Genomic DNA, 20,563 nt, shown 5'->3' with positions numbered 1-20,563 from the left:
GGAAGTGCTGCAGTCAGAGCCCACAGAATCTAGAGAACCTCATATCTACCCTGCATTCCTCCCATGAGGAAACAAGCTGTTTGTCTTTCTCTCACATAGGTTATGGGGTCATACAGTCCTCTCCTCCCCTTCTGTGAATTAAATGTACAATAATGTTCATACAAGCTTAAATGATGCACTCTGCTGAGGCATCTACAGGGACCAATACATGAGCCTGATTCCATGAAGTCAGAAACTAACTGAAAAGATGATAATTATCCACATGATTAGATAAAATAGTAAAAATAGTACATGCACACAGTCTGCTAATGAGTATTAGTGCCCACACATTCTACGACAATACACCAAGGCACTCACAAAGTTAAATGGAGTCCCTGTCTTCAAGTGGACTGTCTAGTCTCTCGGAAATGCCTCAACTGGGAAACAAGAACATATCACCGTTCCTTGTAAACTAGAAGAATGAATGGGAACCTGGGTACCAATAACGATGTGGAAAAACACTTTAGATAAAGTCTGTCAGGAAAGTCTCCGAAGCGCTTGGGCACACTCTGGGTGACTAGTCACCCAAGCAGTGGTAGGAAAATTAGCAGAGTGAAGCGTGAAAACAGAGAAGTGTGCAGGGGAAATACTGGTAAACTGCTGGATAGATGTTTCTTTGCAGTGATATGGGTGTGGGGGCTCAGAGTGGGTGAAGCAGGGAGAGCAAGGAGGAAGGAACGAGAGAGAGAGAGAGAGAGAGATCAACTAATGTTTCCTAGAACCTGAAGTCTGGGGTGTTAGACTTGATCTCAGACTCAGTATTTCTAAAGCAGTTCTGGCCAATGTTTGGAGTGATTGCTTCTGCTTCCCACAGATCTCACTGGTCTCAGAAGCTGTTACCGAAGACAGACGGTCCAACAAAATGGCAAGCCAGGGGAAGTCGAAACTTCAACATAACAACTGGTAATGGACACAGTGAGAAAGAACACCCGAGAGAAGTGAAAGACTTGGTGCTGCATAATAATTTGCTCGGGAACCACTGGTGAAATCCTAATGGCTGGTGGTCCTGCTCAGAGAAACAGCTTGCACAGTGTGAGAGCACTTTAGCCCATGTCCTCTTCTCCCTGACCCTCCCATTCAGTCTTCTTCCCTCCCTCCCTCCACCCCCTCACCTGCCTTCTTACCCTCTGCCTATTTTCCTAGGCGTTTATGCACTTGTGTGAGTTGGGAAACGTGCCAGACGGAAAATGTCTCTGGATTACCAGCATGGGGCCTTCCCTCCATGGATTATAAAGATTATTTCAGAATATGACTGTCTCATTTTGTAAAACTTAGATTGATATATTTATTCAATAATGTTATTTTCCTACATGTTGCTCATACCTCCTGGAGAATAGAATAAGGAAGAAAAGGCAACACTAAACTTTTAAAATACTAAACGGATTTGCATAAAGATTTGAGTGTGCATGATTTTCTATTTCTTTTGTCATGCTCACTTTGTCTTACTGAGACTGGCAAACAGGGCCTATTGGCTGCTATGCTGAGCCCCAGACAGAGAGTAGGCATACAGTACTGAAAGCCATTTTTCTATTCCTGTTTTCATAAGGTCTGAAATGAAATTAATGTGTGAGTATCAGGAAGTCTTATGAAGAATCACTTGTTTTCTATTTTAATTCATTCTTAAAGTTTTGTTAAAGATAACTTTATCCCTTCATGGAAGGAAACCATAAGAAAAAAATTACAAAAAATTATAATCTGACTGTTTGTAGAAACAACCTCTTATTATAGGTCTGTTTTTTTTTTTTGAAACAATGCTGTTCTGAAGTGTAATGTCACAGCTTAGATTAAATGAAATTGTTTTCCTATTTCATCACTGGAAAGGATAAAAAACAGGGATTCTTTAAGATGAGAACCAAGTAAATATGAGCTATTTGTAACATGATGAAGAGAAAAAATTCAGTCCATGGGATGTCACACTATTTATTCACTGTTCATGAATTCAAAAGACACAGGGAACCACAGAACAACAGCCAACTGAGAATGAGGAAACGGCTTTAGTACACTTCGATTCCTGTATCAGTTTGGGAAGCACCTTGGAATTGTATGCTCATCCTAAAAGCAAAGGTATCAAAGGCTATTTTCAACCTGTCTACGTCACAGACTCAGTGGACGGAAGAAGGACTGTGGGCAGGGACAGCACTTGGACTATAGCTTAAGTGATTTCCTGATGGAACAGTTCTAAATAATAGCAGCCCCTTGGCATCTGTGGCTAAGCAAAGGAAAGCCAAGGTGTCAAAATTCATAATTCACCGTGCTGTGAGGTGTCAGCAAAGTAAACATGACTCTTCAAAAACATGAGCACAGTTGTCATTTCTTAAGAACCTCCTAACAAAGCACTGTACAACAAAGCACAATTGTCAGTTTTCAAACTGAATTTCCGTGAACAACTTGTTCTATACATTTTCAGAAGCTTTAAGAGAAAAATTATTTTGAAAGTCAGCACGTGTGCCCTGGGCTCTCAGTGCTAACACAGGAGCTGCAAACGCCGGCGCTCTTCCAGAACTTGCATCGCTGCTGTGCGCCACTCATCCATATTTCATGAGGATGCTCTCCACTCCTGTAGTTCACATTAGCAGTGAGGATGAAACTATTAATCCCTCAATGGTAAATGGATATAGAAATGTTATGAAGAGCTGGATTTCTACAACACAGAGTGTTCATACCACTGGAATAAAATGGTAGATTCACCTTTCATTTCATTATAAGAAGTGAACAACAGGATTTATTGAAGTCAAACCAAGAATGGCAGCACACACCTATCATCCTGGCATATGGGAGGCAGCCTAAGGAGGACCTTAAGTTTTAGGCTAGCCTAAGACACACGGTAAGACCTTTTTCAAACAACAAACCAAAATGTATTTTTGGAACCAGAATGTTCTATGCTTGTTAAAATCGCTGCTCTGTGTATGTATACGCTAGCCGTGGTAGTAGCTCCAGAAGCCAACCATTTCGTGACAGAAAAGAGAAGACAAAGCCTAAGGCAATGCTACAATCACCAGCCTGAGAGCACTGAGCAGCTCAAAGCATAGCCCACACTTCACCTGTCCAAGTTCACAATTTACTTAACAGACAGGCACAGCTACCCAGTTTTCAAACACTCATCAATGTGCTGGGTAGTGTGCTGCCTCCAGCAAGAGCGTCTGAAGGTGCTCTTTTTAGAGGAAACCTTAGGAAGGCACGGACACTTTCCTCCCGTTGTTCACTTCTGAGGGATGATCCACGAAGTTTACCAAGTGTTACATAAATTATGATGAATTCTCACATTCAGTCCCAACATTAACCAGCTCATGGACATGGGTATCTGAGTCAGAAGTGTTTATGAGAAGCGTCTTCACCTGGTCTTCACTTGGCAGCTCTGTGATGTCCCTGGTCACGCAGCTTTTATTTAAACCTAATGGGCTTTTGTGAACAATACACAGAACAGATAGCTGGGTGAAATAGAAAGGTTCTTGCACCTCATTTTTAAAGATCTTTTCTAAGTCTAACATATATCTCCTCTAGGAAGAAGTCTGTAGTTGTTTTTTTTGTTTCTTTTGCTTTTTTTAACTCTTGGGAGCCCACCACTTCACTCCCAAGTAAATACACCGAGACTTACTCTACATTATGAATGCCTGGCCTTTGTGTGGCTTCTTTCCAGCCAGCTGTTCTAAATTATATCACTTCTCTTTAACTGTGCTTTGCCTCTGGGCTGTTTACCTTTCTTTCCTTCCTACTCCTGGTTTGGCTGTGTGGCTCAGTTGGTGGCCCCTGGTGTCCTCCTCTCCTCCTTTTCTTGCTCCTCCCACTCTGTTTCCCTGGATTTCTCCTCTTATTTGTTCTCTCTGCTTGCCAGCTCTGCCTTTCACTCTCTTCTGCCTAGCTATTGGACATTCATCTCTCTATTAGACCAATTAGGTGTTTGAAGTAGGCAAAATAACACAGCTTTACAGTATTGAACGAATGCAACATAAAAGAATGTAACATCTTTGAATCATTTAATATTCCACAGCACAAACAAATGTAACACAACTAATATCCCACTTTTTTGCAATGTACATGGTATATGTATATGTGCATGTCTGTACATGTGTTTGTGTGTACAAGTTTGTATCTAAAGATACATATGTGTTTATTCATACATGAAGAGGCCTGAGATAAACTGAGTATGTCTTTCTCAATCACTCTCCACATTATATGTGAGGCAAGGTCTCTCACATTATCCTGGGCTCACCAGCATAGTTAGTCTAGCTTGTCATTTGCTTTAGGAATCCCATCTCCATGTGCAGCATGCTGGCGTTACAGGAGGGTTGCCTTGTCCATCAATAGTTATGTGGATACTGGGAACTCAAGCTGTACTCCCTGCCTATACAGCAAGCACTTTCCCCTATGCTATTTCCGCAGTCCTATTTATGCTTTTTAAAGTAAATATTTCTCTGTATCTTTTATATATATATATCCATCCTAGATGGGTATTAAAAGATAAGAAATTATTCACATGAACTATTTTATATGTATCTGCTTCTCAGAGATAACTGACACAATAAGTTCTTTCAGAATATAAATTCTGTCTAATCTGACAATGACTCTAACAACAAAAATTATATGTTTCATTATTAACACATTTTTTGACTACAACAGGAACAATTATCATTCTAAGGTTATCAAGGTTTGGGGGCCACAGCTCAGTGAGAAAACACTCAAGCAGCACACACGAGGTCCTAGCTCAAACCCTCAGCACTGAAGGAAAAAGAAGAGAAGCAAATCCTATCAAAAATACCGAATGCTTCCTCTGTATAGTCAAGAAACAAGCTGACAACACAGAGAACCAGGTTGACGGGTTCACTCTGACTTACTTGTCTCCAAAGAACTTCTTCCAGAATTCAGCAGCATCTGCTTTTGTGATCCGGAAGTTATCTCCCTGGAACTGGCCATTGGGAAAGATTGCCTTAATTTCTGCCAACATGTGACTGAAGATCAAGGATAATTTTGTGAGATTCCGTCTGTACAAGGGAAGAATGAAGAGAGGTAAATATATGCATGTAACCTTTAATGGGAATCTATATTAATTCAAGTAAATTCTGTACATATTAAGTTGAGTCTTAGGAGTCAGTCATAAATTTAAAAGTAGGTTAATCTCAACGTAAGAATCCATCTAAAATAATGTTCGCTACACACATTCCTAACCAATTTATATTTATCTTTTAACCATGTATTTACTTAACTGAAAAAGAGCAAAGAAAACGATGTAATTTTATTCATTAGGCTTACAGTTTAATGAGAAAGATAAAGCTGTGAGAAGCATAATCAAATATAAATGTTTGACACAAATGGCAGGGTGCAATTTCTACCCAGGAACATAGGGGAAATCTGCCACGAGAGAATGCAGGAAGACAGATACTTTCATGGCACACAATTGCCCCGAGGTAGAGAAGAGGATGGCAGAGGAGAGAGAGAGGGGCTAGAAGCATTAGGAGCACAGCTTTTCAGAGCATGGCTACCACTTTGGCTCACGGGGGCACAGCAGAGGGAAAGACAACATGACGTGAAATGGGATGAGGGGACATTTACTTATAGTTGACCTGAAGAGAGAGCCAAGCCAATGAACCAAAGTGTCTCTGACTTCACTGGTCTCTACGACTTCTGAATGAGATGTCTCTAAGATGGGGTTTGAAACAGATATTGCCAGACTTTCCTGGGTCATTCTAGCGTGTTTCCTTCATTATGACAACTACGATATGGGAAAAGGAGCCAAAACAGATTGGATGAAATGTCTCAAAAGGATAAAATGAAAACAAGATGAGACAAAGATGGCTAAGAAAGAAAGTAAATGTGGGGATCTTCCCTTCTAATTTCCATGCTTCTGGAGATTCCAACATGATTTAAAATATACTTCATAGGGCAAGATAGCACTATCACCTGTAATTACTCTTCTTTCTTAAGTCTATGACGTAAACTATGTTAAAAGGCCCCGAACTACAAACTACCAGTGCTACATAGTGAAGAAGCAACTGAAACATAAAAAGCTCAACAAACTTATTTAAAACTGAATTTTCAACTGACTTTACATTCTTTTAAAATCACAGTCACCAGACAGAACTCAACCAACAAACACACACACACACACACACACACAAGCACGTGCATGAAAAACTGATACCTAAATTTTAAGTAAGTTTAACTTATTGCTTAGTTTTAACTTCTTTCTAAGCTGAAAGGTGTGTACTTCTGTGTGTAGGGGGCTGGGACAGGGGCAACTGCCTCAAGAAAACAAACACACACGAAGTATAGAGAGCAATTCAACTTGCAATAAGTAAAACCTTGTATTTCAACAATATCTTTGTTACTAAAAGTCATGATTCTCTTCCCATTGTTCTTCTGGAATCTGTACTGAATGACAAGAGAAACACAAGAACACAAAAAACAATAAAAACAACAACAAAACATGCTTGGAAGACATAGTATAATATGTACCCGTGGATGCTTTGCTTTCTAAACCACTATTAAAAATACCTAAGATGAACAGAGAAACACACAGTAGGTACTGGAGAAAGGGCCGAGTAGAATAAAGAGGGAACAATAAGGCATGAATTGTGTTGTCATAATGTCTTTATCCTTAAGCCAAGCGCCAAATACTCTCATAAGACACATTATCTGTGAAACTTCATTCCTAACGAGTCAGAAGTTGGCAATCTCAGATTCACTATCACTGTATAGCACTCTTCATTATCTGGAACACATCTGTAGTGCTGCTTAACACAACCTGATCCAAGTGCGAGCCTGTTCTTGGTCGAAACGTTACGATTGACCTGGCTGTCTCATGATTGACCATCCATCCAGATTAAAATGATGGCGGGTGTTAAGACATGTATTCTAGGAGATGAAAAGCAAACTGTTCCACTCTAAAAGCAACAAAGGGTGCTCAACCTCAACTGTAAAAGACCTTCAAGACCCATGCTTAGATAAAACATAAAGTCACTTAGAAAACCTGCAATGAATTAAGTCTTATTATTAGGTGAGAGGGTCAGTTTTCCACCAAACTTCCAATTGACACATAGGAAAGAAAAAGAAAAAATGAATATGGTAGCAATTAAGATAAACCAACTGTTCGTTATTTTCTAAAATGCTTGCCTCCGTCCCCTTCTGTCTTTGTTCTTTAATCACTCCCAAATGTTTGTAAGTTTTCCTTGCTAGGTATAAGTCAGAGGCATAAAGTCAGTGATTACTAATCTTGGGTATTTGAGCCACAGGAGATGAAAGAGGACAGAGAGAATTAATTTGTTCATTGGCTACATAGACATTCAACTTTAAAACAGAAACATGAACATTTTTAAATTTATAATCTAGAGGCTCTAACAGTACATACATAAATAACTCCTTATTTTTTTGTTTGCATGGTTCCAATTTTTTTAAAATCTACAATGGGTCACTAAAGTTTCATCAGGTTTGTTTTACATGACCTGAGAAAATAAAAGTATATATAGATTTATAGATATCTATATGGCGTGTATTTTTAAAAGAAACTCCAACTCGTGTTGTTAAAAGTATTTGGAGTCATTAGTCTCATGTTATCTTAATTTTCATAAAGTCCAGAAAATAGATTTTATTATATTTACACACACACACACACACACACACACACACACACACACACACACTACAAAAATGTAAATGACCATTCTAGGAACTCATTGGCAAAAACACTGATTTGTGAAGGTTATAATTCAATATGGTTAATTTAATCTTCTATCTATTACCATCTAAATTCATTGTTCTAGTAATCAGGCTGTGGCATTCCTGTATTTTCCTATGTAGTACATGTATTATGTAATTCCCCACCACACTCTATGTTATAGACACCCAGCTTTTAACAACATCCTACCTTCAAATAAAATACAAAATTACATATCGTTCTAAGCATCTAAAGACAAGGGAAGAAAGAAAGCATCACTGAGCATGTTCTCTGAGGCTAAACACTTCCTCCTATCGTACAACCATTCCATAGTGAAACAGTTTTTCCTAAAGCCACCTGATTCGCCACCACATGATCCGAAACGATGACTAATTAACGAACAGTTTCATGATTACTAATTACTAGTTTGTAACTAAAGCTTTCCTGCCCCACCACAACTTTAAAAAAAAAAATCTGTTCACAAAGGCTTAATGTTACAAATATAATTCTGACTTAATTACAAGATTTGGCATTATGAATTCTTTCAATTCTTTCATTTACAAGAAAAAGTCCTCAATACCATTTATACAATTTGAGCCATTTTACATTGGTTTTGTGGGGAGCTTTGTTTACGAAAAATTGTTTCAGAGTAAGATATTTTGAAATAAGAACCAACCAGAAATTAGGTTTCAGTAATGACTATAGAACTGCTGAAGATGTCAACATTGCAGGAGGCTGAAAAGGAGGCAGGGAGAAGTAAAAGTAAACAAGCAAGCAGGAAGAGAAAAGTAAAGGAAGGTTCACTGCTCCTTGAAAACTGGGCCTAATACATCCACAATGTCACAGTCATTACCTAAGCTGCAGGACACCCTTCTGTCCTGGTTCAGTCTCTAACACTGTATCCCCTTTCAATGGTGTGGATCAAGCTCTGAAACTCAAGCAAGTCTGTTAGAATGCCCAATGATAAATATGGTTGAAGCAGAATGACGGCACTTCACTGTTCATGAGTAAGTCCAAGTAGTTCCGATGGCTCGAGCCATCAGTAAGGACAAAGAATAAACAGCTGATACTGGGATATAGAAGGCTACTATTAGTAAACCATGGCACAAAATGACACAAAGAGAGAACATTACAATAAAACATATGAAGGGTGGTGGTATGCCCTAATCATGGCCACTATGACTTGATGAATTAATGTTGAAAATGAATTAATAACATCAATTTTTCATTGGCAGCAAACACTGAACAGGAGAGATGCACAAAGCATATAATCTAGTGAGATTGCACGTTGCTCGTTTGCTCCATGGGAGAAATAGCTGTTATAAATCAAGGAAGAAATAAAAAGCCAGATGTAGTCAAAAACTTTAAAAGAGATTTAATTACTGAAGTCCGAACTTCATGAGAATGTGTGGCTTTGGGTAGCAGAAACAAAGGATCATAAATTATCAGAAACTATTAATAATATAGTTCTCACATTTAAAAGCTAGAGCACATGCTTCTAACTCTTGATCAGGTGAAACAAGGCTAACAGAAACCCAAAGCAGCACATAAAGCACGGAAGCATGGAGAAGGAAACTCAGGTCCAGTTAAGGAGCAATGTCTACTGCATCTGTGACATAGTGCCTCCAAGACAGGCGTAGAGGTGCTCCAAACTACTGCTGACCTTGGGCACTCTCGTTCCTGAGGAATCGGGAGATGTGGCTGATGTCAGCCTTGCCTTTCAGTTCTCCCTGCTGAGAACAGTCTATTGCTAAGAGACCTGGCAGTTAATAGAGCCGATTGTTAGTCACTCCCTCTGTCCACATACTAAAAGTTGTCAAGATCTGTAAGGAGAGTGACAAAGTTGTTTTTTGTTTTTTTTTTTTTTTTTTAAGTCCAATACCTAGAAGTGGCACTCGGTGGCTTGATTCTAGTCACAGTACCAGAATAAAGAAACAGAAAAGGCCAGCAATTGTTCACTCCAGAAGATTTTGTGTTTACTTCAAGCCACAAGACAAGTGAGGAGTATGCCCAGAAACAACTTGGACTGGAACAAAGGTATTAGGATTATCTTCAGCCTACCTACATCTGATGGGGCATTCCACTCTGTATGCTGTGAATATCATTGCTGAATAAAGAAACTGCCTTGGTCTCTTGATAGGGCAGAACTTAGGTAGGCAGAGAAAACTAAAGTGAATCCTGGGAGAAAGGAGGTAGAGTGAGTGACAAGCCATGGAGCCGCCACCAGAGACAGATGTGCTGAAACTTTGATGGTAGGCTATGACCTTGTGGTGATGCACAGATTAATGGAGATGGGTTAAATTAATAAATAAGAGTTAGCCAATAAGAAGCTAGAGCTAATGAGCCAAGCAGTGATTTAAATAATACAGTTTCTGTGTGATTATTTCAGTTAAATACTGGGTGGCCGGGAACAAATGAGCGGCCTCATTACAACATACATCAATGAGCTTCCTGGAATCTGTGAACTGATGATTAACTTGGGGAGTAGAAGAGGACTATTAAGAAGGGGAAGAGGATACACAAAAAAAGTTGGGATGAAAACAAAATGTAATGTTAAGCAGGAAACTGCAACAATAAATTTAATTTTGTATGCTAAATAAAATATTAACAAATTAGGTATGAAAATTGGTTAGAAAATTTAAAAAGAGATTGCTTTACAAAAAAAAAAGTCAAGCTTTAATTCCTAGCCTGATCCAGAGATCCACACTGGACATTCATTGACCTCTACATAGCACTCTCTTCCATGTGCATTTTACAAGTTTCCATTGAGGCAAAGGCTACAACAGTAAGGATTCTGATGGAAAACAGATGGGTCAGGAACAAGTAGCTATAAATGGACACTTTATGATCAACTTGCTTAAAAACTTAAAAATGAAATCATGCCGCTATATTCAAAACTAATATACTTAGAGGAGTTTTCAAAAGATATTCAAACACATGTGGTATAATAATTCAAATACCCTACATTCGAGACTTTGGCCTGCAGTCTGTTATTACCAGGTACATATCCTTACTCTACTGCTAAGTTTAAAGTTACTAAGCCTTTGGAATAGGTTTCCTTACTCTGGAAGGTAACACAGTGGATTGTGCCATTGAGGTTTTTCTTTTTTTAGGATTAAGTAATGTAGGGGGCAAAGGGTCTAATAGGCAGAAGTCTCAGAAGGTATAACCAATACTTACAGTGTTTGTGAAGGCTTTTCTCCCCTTTCCAATATAAACATCATCTATGCAACTAATAGCCACAGACTACCGTGCACACCTTAAAAAGATCATAGCACTCAATCCATACCCAGGAACAACTGGCAAGCAGCTGACACACACATTCACTCAATCATCAGTTCTACAGATCTTTGTGAATTTCTAACACTTCATGCTTGGGCTAAAACCTGAGGACACAGAGGGTAGATTACTACATTTAAAAGGGATCAGGGAACTCCAAAGATTAAAAAAAAAAATACAATAGAAATAAAGAGAGTTAGACCCAGAATACCCATGAGAACAATTATCTGAGAGAGGAATAAGAGAGTCTCAGGGTGACAGTTCTAAAGAGAACGCTGCCTGCAATGCACAGGTCCAAGAAGAAGGTGGATTAGGTTGGATGTGAGGACTATGAGGTTGCTCTTGGAGGCTTTTGAAAAGTTCCAGGATTATGCAGCACTGGGCATGAAAAGAAGGACTATAATAAATCTTCCCTTACAAATGCCATAAGCTCCTCATTCTGTCTTTCATGCTAGCCGTTTTCATTTTGCTTCAATGTCAAAGTAGGATTAACAACTTCTCTCTGCTGATATCCACAAATGGTTTTATCTGGAAATTTTTCCATGAAAATCTACTAAAGTATTATATGACCACTCCTACTTTTATCTGGTGTAAAGGCTTTAAAAGACCGACCTCAATAACATAACATAAATAACCCTTCTTTTCTTTAGTATTGGGCCTCTTTTGACGAAACCTCATCTGTGATGAAATCGTTTTGTAATAAATCTTTAAAATGTAGAGCAGACAATTAATTATGGCAAGAAATGCAAGGGGAACACACTTCTTTCATTCCCTTAAGATAAACGATTAAGTACAATGAAAGGTCTATAAACTAAGTGGAAAGTTGTATGGTGAGATCCAGATAGAAGTGATCAGAACATGGATTATTTATTTAGTTCTTTTTTTTTTTTTAAGAGAAAGAAGCATTAGGAACTCATGACTTGAGGTAAGGTGGCAGTGAGTTACATCAAAAACCAAAATAAATTTGACTTCAAAAGAAAAGCAGTGAAAATTGTTAAAAATAGTGAGATGAGAATAGCGAGATGGCTTAGCAGGTAAAGAAGCTTGCTGCCAAGCCTGAGAGCCGGAGCTTAATCGACATGCATTTACTAATTCATTAACCCTATACACATGGCATATGTGTGCACACTAGCACACACAGAACATAAAAATGAAATAAAGATTTTAAGAAAAGAGATCTTTGTTATTTACAACTACTACAGAATACAAAAAGTCCTCCAGCGTAGTAGCTACCTGAATAATGCTCATTTGTTTTATTGCTTATATATTCCACTTTCATTTTAAATGCTTTAAAAATAAGACACAGTCAGGCTCTTCATAAATTCTATCACAAACACATCAGAAAAAGAAATCTTAGTTTCCTTTTCCTTGAAACATTCTTGAGCTCACCAGTTTTTATTTATTTATTTATTCATTCATTTATTTATTTAAGTCATTGACCCCAACAAGGATAGTTTTTGGGTTTTTTTCTACTCAATTAATATACCTATAAGTGTTCAGTATTTTAATAATATCTGCTGATCCTGGGGAAGCATCCTTTCTGTCTTACTCTTGACACTGTCTTGGAGTTGGTCCCAAGGCATCCGTCAAGGCCTTCAGCATCGCCTCTGCTACAATCTCCATATGATTCATTCTGTTGGCTCATCCGCACCAATTCTGTATCAAAATATGCTCAAGTCATCGTCTCCCTGACCTTTCTTGTTGTGATTAATTGGCTGATAAATGTGCCATCATTTTACCTGCCCCCAAATGGTTTTCCCTGAAGGAAAATGAAGGTCACTTTATGTAATCACATATTGCAGTGGACTTTAATCACATCATAAGTTAGTGTTGGTGAAGAAATGTTATACTTGTAACAGCTTTATAAACATATATCCTATAAATATTTGACCATGAATAGATCATAAAATATTTTAAATTATAAGAAAATATTTCCTACCACCCAAAACAGACAGTGCCAAAGAACAAAACAAAAGTGATAATCTTTCTATGTGTGTGTCTTTCTTTCTGTCTGTATGTCTGATTGTTGGTCTCTCTGTCTGTCTCTCTCTGTCTGTCTCTCTCTCTCTCTCTCTCTCTCTCTCTCTCTCTGTCTCTCACACACCCACATACACATAGAATAAGACAGACACACAGCAATACATTTTAGAAACACTGCATACTAAGGCAATACGTTCTCCAAATCCTGGTTAAAAAAAAATGATTTTCAAAGTTACCAAAAAGTTCTTTAATACTGGAATAATATAGGGCTTAAATCTAAAATTTAAATCAGAAAAAAAATAAACAAAGTTAAATTTCTCCGTGAGCTCAGAGATTTTTGCTTTTCATATTTTTTTTCTTCATGAATGGCAAGACAGAGAATCAGTGTTGCCACTCTTGCATGCGGTCTGCAGGGACAGAAGCCACTGGAACACATCTGCCCTGCCTGCTGCGGAAGCACATGGAGTTCCCACCACACTAACTGTTCCTCAGAACCGTCTTCCCACATGGGAATCTGGAAACTTTCCTCAGAGATCCTGCTGTCTCGTTTCCCCATTGTTCCCCTGGAACGACAAATGACACACAGAAGTGGAAAGGCCCTGCTCATCTCCGTTGCTGACACCGCAACATGGCAAATGGGAACATATTGTGAGCTTCATGCCATCCCCCAAGTACTAACCCACTGCTGCCCTATAATGACAATTAAAATGGTACTAATTCACTACGCCATTCCCAGGCCTCTTCATGGTAGGCACAATCTCATATGCGTGTCTCATCCTAACACTGGGGGGCAATGGGATCAAAGGAAAAGTGTGAGATGAGGAAAGTATCAATATGTCCAGTACAACCCCATCAAGAGACCATAGCATCACAATTCTAGACAATTTATAAAGAGTGAACATGTAGGACATAAGACAACATTGGCAGCAGTGATCTCTCGGGAGCAGATTCACTAGAGCTGGTTTGTGTATTTCTTTATATTATTTAAATTTTCTTATTTTCAACAAGGAACAAAATCATCACTGAAAACCTTTTCTTTCTTTCTTACTTTTCCCCCACAAACAAGGATGAGATGTGCTTGGAGGAGAATGAATAGATTCTCCACCAGCACATCATCCGAAGGGCCCCACTGGCAACACCTATATTGGTTTTCATAATCAAAAGGCTTTTCTGCCTCACTCACCATACCCCAGGGTACACTGGCTGACAAATTCCTACAAAGGGCTGCATTCACTTCTCCGCTCTAAAGTTCTCACAAATCCCAGATATATATTTTTTCTTAATCCTTACTTCCAAAGAAGGTTTCTTACATTCAGACTCCTAAAATAAAAAACCACGAAATATAACGGATAAATACTTGAGTCCATAGCTAAAAACTGCTCAAAAGAGAATGGGTCCTTAAATTTCTCTTTGATAACTTTATCTCTTACTTTTATATCAGGCTCTAAAAAGTTCAATTCAAAATACTTCTAGCAACTTTGGAGAAAGCCCCTGACTTTTACAAAGTTGAGCAAATTAGTACATCACAATGCACTGTGACATACATTAACAAAAAAGATATGGCAACACGAAATCAGATGAAACCACTGGCCACTGTTCTCCACCATTTATAAGACATATAATATGATAACAGGTCAGAAGTTATCACGGAGAAATGGTACGAGGATATACTGCCCAGTTATCCTTCTTCCAGGGAAAAAATAAAAGGGCAAAGACATCTCGGGAAAACATTTCTTAGGCGTGAAGCTCCTCTGGACAATGGACACACTGTTCTAAACATGGAGGACACCTGGGTGCAATTTCTCCTACACTAAATGGTATGACCAATTCTTGAATATATGGAATGTATGTCTCAAGTAACATGGCCAATCAAAGAAATACCAGTCTAAAATGGGGTACCCAGAGAGTACACAGCACAGTGCTGGTAGCTGTGTATTCTAGTCTTCCAAAAACATCAGTGAGATGAATATGGAAGACATATTCAAAGGCTCCACAACACACATGGGGTGGTCAGCATTTCACTGTGGAGAGCGGGAGGCAGCTAGAGGACTCTACACTGTAGAGCCCCTGGTCACCAGCAGACCCATGATTGCACCGAACAAGTGCTGCCAAGGTGAGAGTATGACGCTGTGGCGTGTTTTCAGCTCGGAGACTGTCCCCAGCACACCTGGAGGATAGACAGGAGTCCTCCAACCAGGACGCCTGCGAGCCAGCACAGAAAACTGAAATTACAGTAAGTACAAAACCCGTCATTAGCTCATCTTGAGGCCTTCATGTTTACTTTGTTCTCTATGACCATTGCCATCTCTGACTTCTTTTTCTCTTTTTTCTTTTCAGCAAAAGAAAATCCTTGAATAATGTCTACTCTCAAAACAATGAAAACCACAAAACAGGAAAAGGGGGCCAATTTAAAATCACTGTGTTTCATGTTAATGAGCAGTAAACACTAAAAAAGTGGAACCATATGTTCTCCCACTATAGACTGTGGGAGAACAGAGTATGCCCACTGGGAAGAGACAGCTTCAAGGGCTCTGTTTGTTCTTGGTAAGGACATAAGCCGCTTTATCTACTGAGGGCAGGGCACCTGATACTCCACTCACTTTTTACAACAATTCAGGAATATCCAGATAGGGATGTCCATTTGACTAAGCACACTAAGCACAAGGCAGCTACTCACCAACGTGATCCAAATATATCGCATCTCCAGTCTGACTGCAAATGGGTTAGTTCCTCAAGTCAATCAAACTACCCTCAGGTACTTGCTGTGGCATGGACACAAACATCCACGTAGAGAGCCTCTATAGGAGACTCAACACACCACTGTGGTTAAAGATCTATGCAGGGCAGCAGAGTCACACCTAGCATTAAGTAAACCACTTAGCAACTGTATATTCCAGGGCACTGTCGCGTGTCCTCTCTAAACTCTAGACCTACATTTCCTCGTCGTTTGCATACACACTGTAGCAGGACTTAACTCAGAAGATCTGTGGAGGTTAGAGATGCACAAAGATTATTTTGCCATTCGTTTCACCATGAGATGCAAACCGTTTCCCTCCCTTTCTGTATGGAACAGATTACGCCGCCTTTGGTCAACAGGAAGTGACAGAATGGCACCCTACAACGTTAGAGAAAACACAGTGAGAGCGGGTCTTAAGAGACTCAAAGTTCTGCCTCTCTCTTTGCAAGTAAGTGTTCCTGGATGTGGGAGTTTTACTGTGAGGACCACACAGTAAGTATGTAGAAATGCCTCCCTCAACCCCAGGCACCAAGGCAGCATTGCATGGTACACATGGCTCACCAGTGAACCTCCCAGCTGAATGAGTGCCCCAACAAGCATGACGTGAAGAGGAATCTTCAAATCCACACAGTAATCTGCACATAGCTGACGATAAACCACACTGCTGGGTTTGGAATGGTTTATAAGCAGCGTAGGATGATTGGTTTTCAAAGCGGATACACAGCAAGCATTGGATATTCATTGATAATATGGAATCTCTAGCTCATGATGCTTAGGACCAGAAGTGTTTCAGATCAGGGAGGTGTGTGTGTGAAAAATTACCATGTATAGAGTCAGGCACCTTGGGAATAAGGCCCAGGTCCATATCGCATATAACTTACAGATAAGCTTACATATTTTAAATAATTTACAAAGTGGGGAATTTTCCATGGATGCCATGATATTAGCACTCATAGTTATTCTGATTTTACAGCATTGAGGGCTGTGAATTTCAGATTACTCATGGTCCACCTATGCTGACCAGAGCTACTGAAGTCCTTCCTAATTTGCAGAAGGGTACAGACCCAGGGTTCTCCATGGACACCTAAAGCTACAAATAGTATGACCCCTTACACATATTCTCTTACCTTTTTAGTTAGGGTTAGCCCTTTTCATTGTCTCTTCCCATATTTGAATTCATAGTTATTGCCACTCTGACTTTAAGGCCACTCTTAAAGTAAAATAACAGTGCCAAAGACTATAACACATAATGGTTGATTGTGAGGGGGCCTGCTTGTTGGGGTTTATGTCCCGCCCGGTACTCCACAACCGGCAAGCCCCAAAGAAAATCACACAGAGATCTCTATAAGTTATAAAACTGATTGGCCCTTTAGCTCAGGCTACTTATTAGCTCTTGTAGCTTATATTAACCCATGGTTCTTATCTATGTCAGACACATGGCTCAGTACCTTTTCCAGTAGGGCAGGTTACATATTGCTTTTCGGTGGTCTGGGCAGGAGTGGAGGGAATGGGCTTCCTTCTTCCCAGAATTCTCCTGTTCTCATCGCCCTGCCTCTACTTCCTGTCCAGTTGACCCGCCTATACTTCCTGCCTGGCCAATCAGTGTTTATTTAAAACATGATTGACTGAATACAGACAATTCTCCCACACCAGTTGATCTGACAACTGAAGCAACTCAGAAATAACTACAGGCCTAGGAGCATTAACACCGTGCATGTGAGCATGAGGTATGTCTTAAACGGGATAAGGGAGAACAACACAAGATGTTTCTCATGCTACTCAGAAAGTCAACCGAAAATGTGTTTGCTTCTCTTGGGAATGTTGTATTTAATACTTTCAGATTGCAGTTGGCTATGATTAACCAACATCACAGGGACTGAAAACAAAGAGGGAAGACTGTGTCACGGCAGTCATGAGCAGCAGTGAAAATGACAGGGACCTCTCCTCTCAACAAAAAAGAAGTAACATACTACAGGTAAGATATGCTATATTTCTTTATTTTCTGATACTACAAACAACCAGCCAAAAGAGGTGAGTAAAGGAAATTTGGAGTACCATGATTGGAAGGCAGTCTATCCAGATTTGAACCAGAAGGGACTGGTGCATTCATTTCCAAAACATATTTACTTAAGCACCCATGAGAATATCACTAAGTCAATCCACTGACTTACACCAACAAAACAATGCACTTATTTGTACAAGTCTCAAGTACGCAAGCAAAGGCAGAGAACCTTCTGACATTCACTGAAAGGAAAGCAGAGACATGAAATGTTTATAGACTTTACAGCAGTCTTTTAATTGAGCTGCCATTTAAATCTGTGTCTCCTGAAGACAAATTAACATAATCATATTTGACATATGTCTAGATAAGAAATCAGCCTAGATGTTGGCCTGTCTAGGTATATTCACTAAGTCTAACAGGGGTCTGAGTCTAAAAGTCAAGCACTATTAATAATCCTTGGCTTAACAACACTGAAGACACACTTTGCAAAGCATACCCCTTTGGATCTCTATTGTGCCCAAATCATACAGCAACAATTTTAAAAAGATACTTAACAATGCTGCTAACCAGACCACTGTTCCTGTCTACCCATGGAGATAACTTTAGTAAGACAATTACTCAATAGATGTCTGACTATGGCTCAAGACTTACTGGATTTAATTCATACCCAAGGCAACAAAATCAACCACTATTTCTCCACTGGAGATACCAGTCATTTAAAATTTAACAGAAACAAGAAATCACTATATTTGAAAAACAAACAAATTTTAATATTTTCAGTCAAACCTTAGGAAGATAAGACGACTGCATACCGATTTATTAAGAAAGTGTAGTTCTTGAGTAGATATGTTGCACTTAGCTATTTACTATGGAATTCAATACCAAAAGAGAAGGGTGAGGCTACAAATAATTCACAAAGATCAGGGGTAACACAACCATTTTTAATCTTTTAATTCACTCTACCTCTTACTCAACACAGGCTTCTTTGAGTTAAATTTACCATACAAAAAATGGCAGTTCCCTGTCAGAATGGTGTGATATGCATAGAAATTGTAATCAATGTACATGGAATGCCATGATCTTAGCTACATTTATTCACTCAACAGACATTCATTGAGAACTTGCTGCAACCTGTCACTGGTCTACACCACGGCCATGGAGAAAAAGCTAGTGGATGCCTTACTGACTGGTCTACAGTCTAGTGACTACCAAGAGAGCAAAGCCGGCCACTCTGACTCAAAGTGAAGCTCTTCAGGTGGCTTCTGAACCCCAGGAGAGTGGGATCAGGAGAGACTACTCCACTCCGAAGCACTCTGGGACAGAACACAGGAAGAACATGACAAAGGCAAGTTACCAGTTTAGCAGAAAAAAGCATGTGAGTGTAGGTGACGGTGTTAGCTGAGGCTACTCGTTCTTTCCCGGATGCTCAGACTCGAAATAACCACACAGAAACTATACTAATTGCAACCCTGTTTGGCCAATAGCTTAAGTGTATTTCTGGCTAATTCTTATATCTTAAATCAACCCATTTCTATTAATATGTGTATCACCACATGGTAGTGACTTACTGACAGGGTTCTGGTGGGCTCCAGCAGAGGTGTCTGTCTCTGGTGGGTGGCTACATGGCTTCTCCCTGACTCTGCCTTTTCTGTCTCTCTCTCTCTCTCTCTCTCTCTCTCTCTCTCTCTCTCTCTCTCTCTCTCTCATATATATATATATATATATATATAAGATATAAGAGGATATATATATATATATATATATATATATATATATATATATATATATATCTTCCAGTCTGTTAAGCCATTGGCTGAATGCAGCTTCTTTATTAACCAACAAAACCAACACATATACAGAAGGACTCCCACACCAAGACAGTGACATTATAAAAGGCGGTAGGCAGAAGTGACAGGATGAAGCTGATCTGGCAGCAAGACCACAACACAGAAATGAAACCATCTCCCCAGTCAGGCCTGTACATTGTGTCAGTTGAGAGACAGTGGGAACAAGATCCACAAATGTTACCCTGATTTCAGCAGTCAGGCATACACAGCTGAGAAGAGATTTCAACAAAACCACTCCCACCCAATGTTTCATAAGTGAGGAGGAATCCTTGAATCTTTATGCACACCTACAAACTTTGTTGAGGAAGCTTTCTCCAGTTTTAGACTATAAATGGATTTTGAGAGGAAAACAAAAAACAAAGCAAACAAACAAACCCTCCATGTGCCTGCTAGGACACACACTATTTAACAAACTAAGCAAGTAGGCAAATGAAAACAGTAACACATGAAGAGGCAGGCACATAGCAGTAGTTTAGGTCTTCAGAGTAGGGGTTCTGCCTTGGAAGACTCTTGGCCCCTGGAGAATTACCATCTGAAACAGCCTGAGATAACATGCAGACACACTTCTGAAAAGATGTGTCTCCAGTTCAGATACCACAGCAATTCTCTCACTTCCAGATATGAGTCACCAGACAAATATCTAGTGTGGTGAAGAAATCCTTTCCTTCATGACTGAAAATAGAATTGTCAGCTGAACACAACCAAATCCAAACAAACATGAACAGTCGATCACACACCCTGCCATCATCTAACATGCCCTTGGATAATCTCTGGCCAGGGAAAGTCTTCCAAGCTCTCAAGAACACCCAGCCCGATTCTGTGGGATGCACTATAGCTTGTTCTTTACAAATGGACGGATTGTAGTTTTCCATTAAAAGTTTTGTGGTTCCTAGATACAACCCCTGTGTCAAAACATAGCACAAAACACTGTTTTCTAGACAAGTGTTCAGTTTCTTGCATGGAAGTATAGCATTGCATGAACCTGGAAACACTAGAGTGTAAGCAAGCGCTTGGTTTCTACCTAGAATGAA

General features: G+C 39.5%; 1 protein-coding gene across 3 annotated transcripts in view; it reads right to left on the bottom strand.

Annotated features, from left to right (window-relative positions):
• Cblb (Cbl proto-oncogene B) overlaps positions 1–20,563 on the bottom strand; it is a 183,224-nt gene that overhangs the window by 94,236 nt on the left and 68,425 nt on the right. For all 3 annotated transcript variants that reach the window (XM_048454293.3, XM_048454296.3, XM_085685539.2), the window contains exon 4: positions 4,872–5,018. In XM_048454293.3, coding sequence (XP_048310250.3) covers positions 4,872–5,018 — 147 coding nt within the window. The remainder of the gene's footprint in view (positions 1–4,871; positions 5,019–20,563) is intronic.

The sequence above is a fragment of the Myodes glareolus genome, chromosome 2 (assembly GCF_982192425.1).
Source record: "Myodes glareolus chromosome 2, mMyoGla1.1, whole genome shotgun sequence".
In the NCBI taxonomy this organism is placed as follows: domain Eukaryota; kingdom Metazoa; phylum Chordata; class Mammalia; order Rodentia; family Cricetidae; genus Myodes; species Myodes glareolus.
The sequence above is the reverse complement of the archived record's forward strand: the minus strand, read 5'-3'. Positions and strand labels throughout refer to the sequence as shown.